The sequence below is a fragment of the Lagopus muta genome, chromosome 1 (genome assembly GCF_023343835.1).
Source record: "Lagopus muta isolate bLagMut1 chromosome 1, bLagMut1 primary, whole genome shotgun sequence".
Classification (NCBI taxonomy): Eukaryota; Metazoa; Chordata; class Aves; order Galliformes; family Phasianidae; genus Lagopus; species Lagopus muta.
The window spans coordinates 179,481,045-179,495,466 of NC_064433.1; the positions used below are offsets into that span (position 1 = coordinate 179,481,045).

At 40.0% G+C, this 14,422-nt stretch overlaps 1 protein-coding gene across 8 annotated transcripts in view; it reads right to left on the reverse strand.

Annotated features, from left to right (window-relative positions):
* GRIA4 (glutamate ionotropic receptor AMPA type subunit 4) overlaps positions 1–14,422 on the reverse strand; it is a 224,590-nt gene that overhangs the window by 14,700 nt on the left and 195,468 nt on the right. For 4 of the 8 annotated variants that reach the window (XR_007377242.1, XM_048945677.1, XM_048945821.1 and 1 more), the window contains exon 14: positions 2,852–2,966. The exons of the other annotated variants lie outside the window; for them this stretch is intronic. Coding sequence is in view for 3 of the 4 variants with exons in the window: in XM_048945677.1 (XP_048801634.1) it covers positions 2,852–2,966 (115 nt within the window). In the remaining variant the exon portion in view is untranslated. The remainder of the gene's footprint in view (positions 1–2,851; positions 2,967–14,422) is intronic. 8 annotated transcript variants of the gene reach the window in all.

A 14,422-nucleotide genomic window follows, 5' to 3' on the forward strand; every position in this document is an offset into this window, starting at 1 on the left:
GCTGCTGAGATCAGAAGTAGTATTTTCAGAAGCACTCCAATGTCTGATGGATCTCAGTCTTCCCCTCAAACATGACTTTCTTCTAGTACCACACTAAGCCATGGGTGAAGGCAATGCCAGCTACCCAGTTGGTAATACAGTCTTCTGAGGGAAACTGGAAAATGTGGTTCACACTATGAACTTCTTTCTGAATTTTGGAAGATTGTTACTTGAAGGGAAATGACAAGAGAGGATACAGATGAGCTTTTAAAAGCACAGAGTAGAAGTAGGAGAAATCTTAGTTTGCAGAGTAACACAAACCTTTAGAGCTCTCTTGAAACTTCCTGATTACTCAAGCTCCGTGTATTGCAATGGAGAAGGTTATTCTAGGTTTAGACACTCAGACAACCTCAGAAGTAATAGCATGGCTGACTAAGATTTAGGCACTCTGCTGCTTTCAGCACAAGAAGAATGTTCTTACTGTTCATCATTATAATAGGAAGCTCTGTAATTTGGGCCAGAACTGCTAACAGAGCTCAGACTTTGATCTTCCTAAATTCACAAACAGAAAATCAGCACTACTTAGGTTTCGGACCTGCTGGCAGTTGTCAGGTTTGCAACAGAGTTAAGTGTCCTGTTATTTTGCTAACAATCAATTGATAGTATATAAAATTTAAATATTTAGAGCTCCATTAATTCAACTGAAATGATCTTATTGATCTTAATTGATCAAATTCTACAAGACTGTCACTGCAGAAGGAAATGAATTTTGTAGATTATAAATAGCTAACCAACAGTTTTGGGAGTCAGCATAGACTTGGTTTAAAAACAAAAAGACAAGATGATGCTGCAATGCAAAATATTAAGATCAGAGTAATGCATATTCATCTCCATGTGTCCATTCCTCCTGAACAAGGTGGCTGTAGGCATATGGTAGACAGAAATCACTGGGCTTCCTCTCAACAAATACAGTCCTTATGCACAGGTTTGGCTACTCTTTCCTCTGTGCGTAGGGAAAATAAACAAATGCTCCTGGAAGGCTGTCTGTAGTCCTGTCCTGTAGTCCTAGGATCACAGGTTGAGCTCCATCATGTTCCTTATTCCCAGCTAGCAATATCTTGCCCACTCTATTTTCTACTCCCTCATGAAGTCCTACCTGTAGCACCTATTTTCATTGACCTCTCTCCTTCACTCACAGATCCTCCTAGTTTCTCCATGAACTGCACTGTTTTCTTTTTTCTTTTTCTTTTTTCTTTCTTCTGTTACTTGCCATCACACCAAATGTTCCCCTCTAGCATCTTGCAGACACGTCCCCTGGTCCAGCCCCGCTGCTCCCCTTGTGAAACTTTGTGATTCAAACCACCAGTGAGTTAAAATCTTTGGTTTGCTACCTAACTTTTATCTTACATTTCAACCACAGTAGATTTGTGAGAAGTATATTTTTAAGAAAATTGAGATCTTTAAATTATAAGACTCCTTGCCTGTGACTTTAAAAAAAATTAAATGCCTCCTCCACTCCCAGTAACGCAAAAATTCAGGGTTGATGGAGGTTACCACAGTAGCAACATGGGAGATTCATGGTTCACATGTCAGCCTTCTTAAGAGACACTGATGTGTGCTCCACTTGCACATAAGTGCTATTGAGTCTAATATGCCTATGCACTTTGGAACAGAAAATAGAGACCATTTTTGAAACTGTGACTGCTGGCAAGCAGAGCAGTGGGAAAAAATAGGTAGAGCAGTAGGATCAGAGGTAAAGTGAAGAGGATTAGGAGAGCAGTTCTGGGTGAGTGCAGCACAGCCCAAGGGATGGTCCCTGAGGCCAGGACACAGCATGAAAGAGCAATGGAACTGAAGGAGGAGAGAAGATAGAAAGAAAAAATATGTGTAGACAACTGTAAAGGAAGCTACATAAACTGTATATAACAAATCTGTCAAATTTAATAATGTGTGTTCGACTAGCTCTGTGCCTGCACTGTTACCCTGTGCAATGTTCTCTTATATATTGCTCACACACAAGCACATAAGTATTAATACATGCTGCCTGGCATTGAAGGGGCGTTTTCAGTATCTTCATCCTTCTCTACCATCACATCTTCCAGTTTCACAGCCCAGAAGTAAGCTGTGATGAGGCTGTGAAGCAGTGGCACTAGCTGTGTGGAAGATTTAGAAAGGAAGGAACAATAAAATGTCATTACCTCAGCCTAAAATTCAGAAGTGGTGAAAAGCTGTGAATGCCACAGCAGAGAAGGTTGTAAATTCTGGGAAGTTCCTGCCTAATGAATTCTGTTTTGGGAACCACTATGCATTTCTGTTTGTTGATAAGATTTCATAAAAATGTCCGTACAAAGATAGATATTTCAGCTCAAATTTGCTCACCCATTCTGTCTACTCACGAGAAAATCACAATTGGTACCAGTTTAGTTTCTGTGAGTGTTGGCCCTGCACTAAATTCCTGGTAGGAGGCAGTCACACTGATTTGCACCCTTTGTCTTTAATGTCACTGAAAATTATTTTGGGAGTATAATGTAAGTGCAAAATAAGCCTTAGCTGGTGTTTGTTCCAGAGGGTTTCAAGCTGATTGTTCACAGGAGAAAGCTCTGAAAAGGCTCATCATGATCTCAAAAGGTGCAGATTTCTGAAACCTGGCAATAGATCTCACAGCAGGAAGTGTTTTAGGAGTTCCCTTTGGGATGCTTAAACAAATGCAAATATTTTTGCTTTGACAGTAATTGCATACACCTAGGTTTCAACTGCAGGTGCTGGCAGTGCCACAATAGTGTAGAAGCTATTTTGGCTCAGGTTAAACCCCAGCAGATGCACCAATTACTTCACATACTGTTTACCCGCTTTTGGTGACATTGAGGCTAACCTTGGAGTCACCTCCCCCGCTGCCACATTCTCCTTTGTCGTACCACCATTTGTTTTTCAATTTGTCCAAGAGGCCTTGTTCATTCAGTTTTAAAACTGCGAGGTTAACAGCATTTCTTGAAACGATAAAACATATTTTGTAAGAAACTGCACAGCTGTTAAGATGTTAGAAGGAATGAGGACTTAAGCTGTTCATAAGCTTGATCCACACACTAAATAAACCTCTCATTTCCATATTTCAAAGCCCTTTGCAGCATACATAATTGTAATTACCTTCAAATATGAAAAATGTATTTCCTGTCTAGAAAAGATTTTCAGAACGGCTTGAATTTTAACAAGAAAATTCTATCAACCAACCAAAATAGTTTTTGCTATAATGATGATAAAACTCTGTCTGGAATTACAAACAATTTACACAGATTTATTTGAATCTATATTAAGAAAATTTACTTAGCATAGTCCTGGGTTGATTTCTCAATCAGATGGGAAAAATTCATTCCCATGTCCTACACAGGCCAGACCCAGCTGGCTTAGGCTAGGCCCTGTCAGTTGCTACACCTCTTACAGATTAGACAAAGAGTAATTAATGTGATTGCACATGGCTCTCGGGAAGCTAGCTGTGGACTGGGGATGCAGAGGCAGCAGTAGGGAGGATGAGGTGCAACCAAACCCAGTTAGTAGCATTCATGCTGGCTGCTGGCAATAGGAAATGATGGGAGAAGTGCCTGGGAGCAATGGCTTCACATTCTTGAGAAATCATACATATCCAGTGGGAGAGAAGTATTTGTTCTGGTAGCTTAACTACTGGTTTTCAGGGACAAGAAGAAGTTGAGAAATATGGAGGTTTCCTATTTGAATATATTTAATACTCTCTGTCTGAAGTTTCAGTGCCTGCTCTAAGGACATCTATGTGTTCAGCATGCAAGTTAAAGAGCAGTTCTGTTGCCTTTGCGCAGTAGAGACTTAGCTGAAATGCAAGATCCTGGGTCTAGCTTTGTCCCAGGGACTTCCTGTTCCTTGGGAGAGCAGCTTGACTCCTTCAACACTGTTGTTAGGGAGCAAGGTGGAGATGGAGGACATCTCCCGTGGAGACACTTGGAGACAGGACAGCAAGGCAGAAACTCAAGCACTAGGAAGTCAGCACTGAGGTCAGCTAGGTGCTAAGACACAAGCAGGTGTTTGGAACATCCTGGTGACTTCTCCCTGAAGGGTTTACATGCCCTGCTCTGTCACTGCATAGAACGTGATTCCTCTATTGCTAGCAGCACAATGGCACAGGCATGAAAAGGGGCTCCATGACACAGTGCCTTCTATCTTGAATTTAGCGCTCATCCTCCAGGTGAAAGAAGCACCACTTTGGGTCTGTCCAGGTTTTGAACCCTTTCCAACATGAAGGCTAAAGAGAAGCACTATTTCTATCTGACATGAAGTTAAGGCTGTCAGGACTGCATGGAAACTCAGGCAAAAGAGGGGCATGACTGGTCCTAGAACAGGGCTACTTCTGCCCATACTTTGAGGTTTTCCTTTTGGAGTCCAGAGATCACTGTACAAACTTGGTGAGGCACCTAGATTTCGTAGAGGAGTTACAGTCCCTAAACGGCATTTTAAAATCAGTTGACCACTAATCTTGAAAGGAACTTACACATTTCCTGAGGAAGCTTTGCACTTATTTAAGAGTATGACTTCCTATCCAATAATTCATAATAAATAACATCTGCATTTCTTTCTGAAATATCCGTAGTGCTCCCATGCCTATCAGACCTGCACTACTTCTCGTGCATGTCTGCCCAGGCTTGCCTATGGGTGTGCAGTGACGTGGAACAATGGCATCACATCCTTGAGACACAACACATCTCTAATAGGAGAGAAGTACCTGTTCTGGTAGCTTAAATACTGCTCTTTGGGGACAAGAGAAATTGAGAAACATGGAGTTTGGGGACAAGAGAAATTGAGAAACATGGAGAAGCTATTTAATACTGCTAAGATCTGCCTGTCAAGAAATAGATGGATCTTAATGACATCTTCCTTTCATCAATTATGAGAGGATGCAACACCTTCAGAGCTCTTGCAGAAAGGCTGGAGAAGAAAGATCCTCTGGTGACAGGAATCCAGTAAATTCTGTGGCATCAGAAGCCAATGTGGATTGTAATTTACTCTTACTGGAGATGGCCGCTCTCTTGTCCATGAAGATCCCTTCCAGTGTTAGAGTGGAAATTTTTATCTCCGTTATTAGGAGAGTTATTCTTGGCATACATGTATGGACTGTGGTATTTCACTGCTCATGGAGCGGAGCATTCCTTGCATCACAGACTCTGCTTTTGGGAGCAGTGTCAGCTTTAGGACATACCTCGATTGCCTGGTAACAGCTTTTCATACAGCTCCTGCTGGAACCAAGACAAGTCTTCACTGTCTGATCAGGAAGTCTGGAAGCAGCTTTATGTAGAACTGACCTTACCTAATATCACTGTGGTTACATTTATAAGAGATTTTCATACAGATAAAGAAACTGTCTGTCCCTGAAAGTGCAAATGAAAACTCTAGGCTGCTGTGGGACTGGCATCAGAATGCTATTTGTGCATAAAGCTTTAAGGGGAGTTTAGCAACCAGGCTGACAAATGTGATTTTGTATTAGAGCTCTAATTATGGTTTAGCACTCCAGAGGGATAGGAGAAATAACAAAATTTGAATGAAGTTGTTCATTTGTCTCTTTTGTTCTTGGAAGCCAGTTATATTTACTACAGATTTTTCCTGCCCAGCTTTTTGTTTCAGCACCTATGCTTTTTTCCTCTTTGCCCCCTTCAGAATGGTAGCAGTGTAGCCCTGACACTTAATATCCACCTTTCTAATATACTTAATGTAAATTTCACTTTTGAAAGGACTTTAGGACTTAGCCATAAATGAAAATTATCCTAGAAACACTGTTTCTTTGAGGACGATCAACACCACTTATTCAGAAAATGGCTTCAGTACATAGCTTGAGCTGTCTACAGAGTCAGTAAAACTCCTGCTCCTTTCAAGGGAAACCAGAGTAATTTAATGCTGTTGTGTCTAATTGTCATACTGGGTAGCAATAACAGAAATAGCCACCTTGAAAGTGCTATGAAGTGATCACTCCCAAAAGGATGAAAGGCGTCTCAAGGAACATCACTAAAGCTCCATTCCATGAGTCACGTAAGCACAGTCCTGTTTTAAAGCAGATTGGAAGTCTTAACAGTCTATCTGAAAAAGCGTCTTCATATTATTTGCTCTAAGCTAATTTTTTTCTTTATTATTTAGTATTATTTTTTTAAGAACACTGAAGCTCATTGAATTAGACAAGGTTGTTATGCTTTCATAAAACTTACAAAAGTTTTCATTCAATCTTTATATTATCTCGAGTTGCCTGAAACCTTACAATTTTTTTCAGCACTGTAAATATCTTTAGACTTCAGAGTTTTTCAAGCTTTTCAAGTTAATGTCTACTTTGGCCTTTTACGTGGCTATTTAAAGATGAATAAAAAACTTCCAGGCAAATTAGCACTGACTTCTACCCAGTGCCCTGAATGTCAAAGTGAAGAAATTCAATGATGTGTGAATAAATGGCAGGAGTAACTACAATTCTCTTAAGGTAGCCAAATACTTTGTCATCTAATCAGGGACCTGCAGGAATGGACAAATGAGATTTGTATCTTATAATGATATAAGTTTCCATGTTTATTTTCAGTGTTGAAGGGGAAGAGCTTGCCAACTGTTTAAATTTATCTTTCAAAACATTGAAGATTATCAAGGAAAATTTTTCCAGTGTTTTAGAGAAGTTGCAGCTGGTTGATAGTAATATTAGAATAATAAATAAATAAATAAAACCCATTCATGAGAGGGTTATTTAGTTGGGTTATTAGCCATATCCATAGACAGTTTCACAGCACAATAGAGAAATGGAAATAAAAAGGATGACGACGTAAATGTGGATTTAGCTGCAATAATTGCTCTGAAATTATTGGTATTGTTTATAAATGTAACATATTATTGTCCTCATCATGTCTAGTAGGCCATGTAAAAACAGGTTAGTTTCACACCGCTTTCTCTGTTGCTTTGTTATCCAGGTCCACTGCAATATGTGGAAACAATTTCCTTCTGGTCAGCAAAACACAGAGAACAATGCTGTATCCTGCATATAAATGCTCCACCTGAGACCCCAGTAAGTGCACTGATGACTACATTGAAAATTATGTACCTGAGACCTCAGAGCCAGGCTAGATCACTCATGATCTTCCTGGACAGTGCTTCATTCTGCCACAGAGGAAGGCATTTTGAGACTTGACTATCAGTGGCAGAAATGTTCTTTTGTCATTAAAAAATAGAGCTGAATCCTCAATTCCACACTTAGGCAAAATTGCCATTGAAGAACAATTTGTTTATCAATACAGGAATTGAAAGCTCTGCAAGACTAAGAGTTTAACAGTAGAAAGCAGGCAAGTGCTTTAACAAGTGACTCTTAAGTCTTGCTGTCATTGCACAATCCTGCATTTTCTATCAGTTGGAAGAAAATGAAGTCCTTGTACGCAAATGTCACTCTGATTGAGCCCAAACTGCGGCCCTCTGTATTACAGTTATTTGTCCACTTTTACACGAATGCATGGACAATGACTTCAATGCATGGATTGCAGCTTTTGTAAGCTGCCTACAGATTTACAGTACGAAAGACTTGATGAGAATTAAATCATTCTCATTCCATTAAAATTACTTTTCACTTCCTCATAAATAAATAGTTAGAAGCTGTTTAAAATGATAATCAGTGTCACTTGTTTTGAAGAGCCTACTTGTGCCACCTGCAGATATGCTTTTCATAGCAGAAGACAAAACTGCAGAGGAAGGTGACAAATCACCTACACAACCCTTTCCAAAATAACATCTACAAAACTGGACAGAGATAACTTGTCTGTACTCAAAAGAATGACAGCACAGTGCTTGCCCAAAGCCCTGGGAAGCTGGCAGAGCTTTGCTTAGATTTCCAATGTGTATGGGTCACAACAACAGCTAGCAAACAACCCATCTGTTGGACTTCAGTCCGTACAAAGCAGTCAGGCAGCCATTATGCACAAACACTACAGCACACAATACCGTGGTACCCAGTAATTACATGCTCAACTAAAGAAGGGGTTGATATAGACATACAAAGGTCCCTACAGCATGAGTGAATGAGGCAAAGACCTGAGCTGGGGACTGCAATAAGCATCAGAGAAACACAAGATGGCTTATGTGGAAAGATCATTCTGTTCCAACTCCCTGGTGTGGGCAGGACTGCCACACAGTAGATTAGGTTGTTCTGCCCCATGCAGCATGGTCTTGAACATCTCCAGGGATAGGGCATCCATAGCTTCTCTGGGCAGCCTGTGCCAGTGCCTCACTTCCCTCTGAGTAACAAATTTCTTCCCAATGTCTAACCTAAATCTCTTCTCTTTTAGTTAAAAATCACTGCTCATCTTATCATCTTATCAGCATCATCCTATCACTGCAGTACCTGAATCAGGAGTGGGCACTGCTGAAAATCTGAGATAGTCATAAGGGAACAGCTCAGGAGAGGGCACCAAATGCTGTCTAGTGCACTGCTTGAAGTATCTATTTATGCACCACAACTGGGCTTCTGAAAGAACCAGAAATGAACATGTGAAATGCATCGCTTATGGTCAAGCCAATCCTGTTTTCAACAGTCTGATGCTCAGAGCACCAACACGTTGTGCTCTGAGACCTTATTCTGAGGTAGAAAAGAATCTCTCCAGCCTGATTAGACTTGAAGATGTATCTTGAGGGTCTCAGTCACAGCTGCTCCCCAAATTCCCAGAAGCACAGTGGTTATGGGATGGCTGGAAATCACATCCCTTAGCACTACTCAACACCACCTGCAGAAGCCATTTGGAGAGTCAGCCGTGGCCTAAGCACATTTAGCAAACAGACTTTCTCCAAGAAGCCAGGTCACAGAATAACCATTTTTGAATAATAAATGGCCTAAAGTCACATACAGATCCCCAGGTACTCATTACAACAAAGGCAGGATCTCTGCTGGGAGCATTTAATAGCAATTTTTTAAGCAACCAGTAGAGTTTTGCCTGGGAAACTTAAATGTCTTAGCTATTTAAACAGGTTTGACATTTTCCTGAATCCCTTTCCTGAACCTAGACTCATAAATCCTGTGTAACTGCCACATTAGGTGCCAAAACACTTCTCAGGCAGACTCCTGGAGAAATTCTGCCTTTACCTTCACAGATGGTGGCACTGCTGTTTCACTGCTTAGTGTTATTCTGGGGAGGCTGTTCACTTGAAATAATAAACAACCAGAAAGAGTTAAAACAACATGACTCACTGAGGAGGCTCTACACAGACAGAGCCATCTTTGTTTAACCTTCAGCTGCATTGCACACCGTATCATCCCAGCACTGCTGGTGCCACTGCTGCAGCGTACTGAGTCAGAAGCACAGACGCTGACCATATAAAAGGCTTTTCTCAAATCCTCACTGGGATTGGAAAACCTTAGAAATCACTTAGCTGCTTAGAAGCAACACAATGCAGAGGGATGCCACCTCTCTTTAACCTTAGATTCTTTAAACGTACAGCAAACTTCAAACAAATAATAGCAGAATTTTGAACTATTACAGAACAGCAGGTGGGCTAGATACAAGGTATGGATGACCTGGCAAAATACAAGGTTTTGCTTATCATTCCACTGAAATCCTTGACTAGTTTGTCATTTCTATGTAAGCAGTGGCTGGCGAGAAGTGTGGACCAAGAAACTACTGCACAATGGGAAGCAAAGCCATGGATGCAGTGGTACACCTGGAAGAGAAATTCACCAAAATAAAGGTTTCCCTTTATCAAAGGGATATCACATCTGCTGAAGCCTCTGCAGAAACTCAAAGACCACCTCTGTTCTGCATTTCAAGCTGTTCTCCCTGCTGACACAGCCAGGTTGCTCAGCCCTCCTGACTTGGAGGGACCCACGCTCAGGACATGGCGGAGCAACCCCTGTGAAGCCCTGTGACAGTATTTCTGTACTGTGTGTCACAGTTACTCCCTTCTGAAGACCAGTGACCTTTTTTTGGCAATGTGAGGCACAGTTATTCCCTCACGATCGGATCTGCAGCCCAGGTGTTTGGGAAGAGGAGGCCCCAGCTGCATCACTCGGCACTGCCTGGCTGTGGCTGAGGGCCTGGCGAAACACAGGGTGCATTCACACAGCCTGGTTGTGTCAGCTGTTCAGATCATTTCAAATGGGAAAAAAATAAAATGCAACCTTATGAAAAAAAAAAAAGGAACACCCACCCTGTCTTCTGAAATATTTATTTTATCTGTGTTTTGAAAAGTGCTGATGGCAGATTGTAACACTACATAAATGCAGCACAGTTGAAGGGTATTTGACAATTCATCAAGAGAAATTAAGTGTAAAGCTGCATGGAAATGGTTGAATGTGCTTAATAAATTAGGAATGAAACAAGCACTCTGTTAATGAGGAAGATGTAGCCAAAGCTTACATCATTCCATCCTCAGAAGGCCTGAAGGATCAATCAATAATGCAAATATTAAAAAAGGAAGCTAACTGCATGAGCATTTTTGCAAGAAAAACAGCTGAAATTTTAAAGACAAAGGGCCAACTTTGAAATCATGTTTTTTTAAATGCATTTAAAAATTTATGGGAATCATTTTTGTACTAGGACTGATGAAAGTTTGCATGCTGAGAAACTATTTAAATGAATAAAATGAAGCACAGCACCAAACAGTTTCATGTGTATATATTAGTGTAAACAACACAGAGTTCTTGGCACTTGCTCTGATAGCTCGCCCATCATTTCTATTAAGTGTAGAATGACTTGTATTCAAGTTGAAGGCTTTCACAATTATATTAGCTCTCCTGCATTAAGTCTCTCAGGCTTTCCTGCCAAGATCCTCCACTGCTGTATACATACTTCTCAGAGCAGAGACATGACCTGCCACCTCAGGTGAGTGCCTGACTGAGCACACATCAGGACAGTGGGCGTCTCTTCAGTCCCACAGTCCCCAGGGATCCATCTGGCCTGTAGAAAGCTACCTCTTGCAGAAAACTTATGGGAAAGCTGCATCTCTTTGGCATCAGGCTGCATTAGAAATTATCATATATATGTTATTTAAAAATCACCTGTTAAATTACAGCAAAATCACCTCTACCAGATTACTTCAAAGTTTTCTACAATACTACGAATAAAGTATCTTTATAAGAATGCGTGTGATTGCTTTTCCTTTTTAGAGATGAGAAGTCTAAAGCAGAGTTCAAACGCTTTCCAATTGTAGCTGATTAAAATAATTGCTCTTTATTTAGACATCCAAATAAGCTGGTTAATTTCCAGTGGCACTAAGTACTTGCAGCCTCCATTCATATCCTAACTATGCAGCTCAGTTACTTCAACTGAGCTTTGTAGACAAATATGAACCAAACTTAGACACCTTGAGGATCAGCAGGAGATCCAATTAGTGGGAGACCCACTGCAGCTAAAAATTACCATAGCTACTTTGAATTCAAAGAAGTTCTGACAATTTACTCCAGCTAGAGGTCCGATGACTGTAGCTTAAAATATTTATATAAATCAAAAGCTGTTTTGCAGTGAGATACTGCAATTAGAGTATGCAAATGTTTCTTGGCACAAACAATTAAATATATATTTTGCTTGAGTGAAAACAACAGCACTTGACCTGGGAAAGCAACTCAGCTTGTTTCTCTGGTTTATGCAGTAAATATAAACAAGTAAAATTGTCCCTAAGGTAACTCCTCATATTGGTTCAGCAGATGCAGAAACAGTAGCTTATCTCAACTCTGAGCTATTTTAATTTTGGCTAACAACAATGTAATCCTGTTCACGTGCAGAAATGTCACTTTTCAAAGTGCGTTTTTTTCTTGCTGGTTTCAGCATAATCAGGATTATATGACTAGGCTGCTGCAGCCAACACCTGCAACTCAAAATATGCTTTAAAGGTTTACGTGGGATTTTTCAAGTGTCTTAGCATTGCTATAAGATTCTAAATGCTAGGAATTGCTCAGAGGATGACCTTTAGCCCATTGCTGGAACCCTCTCACTTCTGAAACGTTGCGAATCTCGAGCCCTTTACTTTGTTTATGCATCCTACAGAGCTGAAAGCAATCAAAATATTTCAAAGTTGGAAATGTTTAAAATGAGCATTTTTAAATACATGCTCCCAAATTTGCCTAACTCCTTCAGACAGAGTAAAACTCACCTCTGGAATGGTCAGCACAAAGCCTTGTGCCTCTTCACACCGTAAGTGAAGCAGATCTCTGCTCACAGTCTTGTCACAGTGGGGTTTTTGGATGTTGCTTCATCTGCCTGTCCAGTAACTCTTACATTTAGAGGCACCCAGCTGAGAGGAAGTAGCAGCATTGGTGAGAATGGGTACAGAGTCTGTGGCAGGGGCAAAGGATGAAAGTAAGTGCCAGGGAGTAAGGGTTTGTAGTGAGGACATAGCAATGGCCCTCTACCACATCTCATGCCCTACCTGGACCGCATCAGTGCAGGCCTAAGTGACACTACATTGTGTTATATTTATGCTACTCATTCTGCAACAAAAAGCCAAATGCTGCAGTTTACTGTCTGCACAAATTATCTGGCTTTTTTTGTTTGTTTGTTTGTTTGAGCGGATGGCTTGTTTTCCGTAGGACTGAAATCATTATTCAATATTACTGATGTTGGCCAGCAAATCTAAATGTGTTTTACATAATATCTTAGGTATATTTTTAAGAAATTCTAAGTTTATGCTTTTGAATGTCCTGGAATGAATATTTTCATTGAGGATGAGACCAGGAAAAATGTGTCTCATTTGGAGGCAATTCAGTGCTTACTGAAGAGAAATAAGGTATAGTTTCTTACACTCCAGAAATTTGTTTCTTCTCTATATCCATCTCAATAAATTTGATATCACTAGCGGATTAACATTTGCTATTAAATCACACACTCTGGCCACCCAGCAAGGAGGAAGAGTTGGGTACATCGAAAACTTCCTGCACAAAGTTCATGGCAGCCGTTTCAGCAGCTTTTAATTTTTCACTCCATTAACGTGTCCCAGCAGTGGCAGAAATATTGTGCCCTGAACTGAGAATTTCACAGCTTTCATCTGTGGGAACACCTAGCTCTGGGCTGAGTCATCTGTCCTCAGAAGAAACGGCACTGTGACCTCCAGAAAGCCAGCGCTCATTGCTGACTCACTAAGAACCATAGAAAGCAAAATACTCTGAGAGACTCAATATAAATATTAGTTTTTCTGATTCCTATCCGCCACATTTCTCAATGTGCTATATGATATGATATGATCAATATGCTATATGATCTTTCTGGTTAGCAAGGCAGGGAATATAATAATCCCAAGATCTTTCTTTATGCACCATTGAGCTTCTCTAGCATTTTTAGAAACTGGTCAAAATTTGGTAATATTTGAAAAGACAGCACTGTCAGACTTCTGCAACTTTTCACTTAGGCTAGGCTGACTCTTGTAAACACAGAATGGCAATATGACTACAAGCGACTACACCTAATTTTACGTGACCATTTTAATCTTTTCCTGTTATCCTGTTCCTTATGGTGCATTTCCTTCCTTGCAAGCAGCAAGACCTCAGAACAGCAACTGGTTAAGATGTTAGAGATGTTAAAGATTAAGAAATTGTTATGTCTTGATATGCAGCACAGTTTATACAACAAAATAATGTGAAAATCAAACTTTTACTTGAAAATATCAAGGACTTTTCAAATGCAACCCTCACAACAAATTAGCAGATTGAAAAAAACCTAACAAATGAATATAATAGTGCTTATATCAGGGTCCATAAGATGATTAAATAAATAATTTTTCACTTCTGGCATGCTGTCTTCTATTCTGTGTCTGTGTTGTTTACACTACAATGCTTAGAATTTCAACTGTATTAATAAGATAAATTATATGCAAGCATGATTGTTTTGGTTTTATAAAGGCTCAAATAATGCTGTTTCCTTTTCCAGAAATGCCTTTGCAATGCTAATCTTTACTTTTTATGAACTTAGTCCGGTAAAATATGGTTGTCTTCAGTAACTTAGATAGACAACAATAATTACTATTACTACTGCCAGCTTATTTACTTATTGTTTCCTCTATACTGAATTTAAAGTAATTTAAATATCTTGTACTAGGGACTGGTGCAGCACTAGTCTTGACTGGTGCTACCTAAATCACATTAAATTATTAGTTTTCAACATTAATTATTATTTGCTTAATGTAGGTTTTCTTTGAAATAGAATATCTATGAAAAAATAAGAGCATTTCACCTGTATGTCAGCATACTTTGCTTTTTCCATATCAGGAATGGAGAAATTGCTACACATAAAGATGTCATAAAGACAGCATTCATGCACATCTTTTTCACAGACTACATCACTGTCAGCTTAGGGACTGTTTCCAATGAGCATCAGTCATCTGTCTGTTTGGACTTTCAGCTGTCCAGTTCTAACCAAGTCCCAGTCTCACCTCAGTGAGAAAGAAGCATGAAATGACTGTAAAGCCAAATACTGTCAGTATACTGCATGGTACT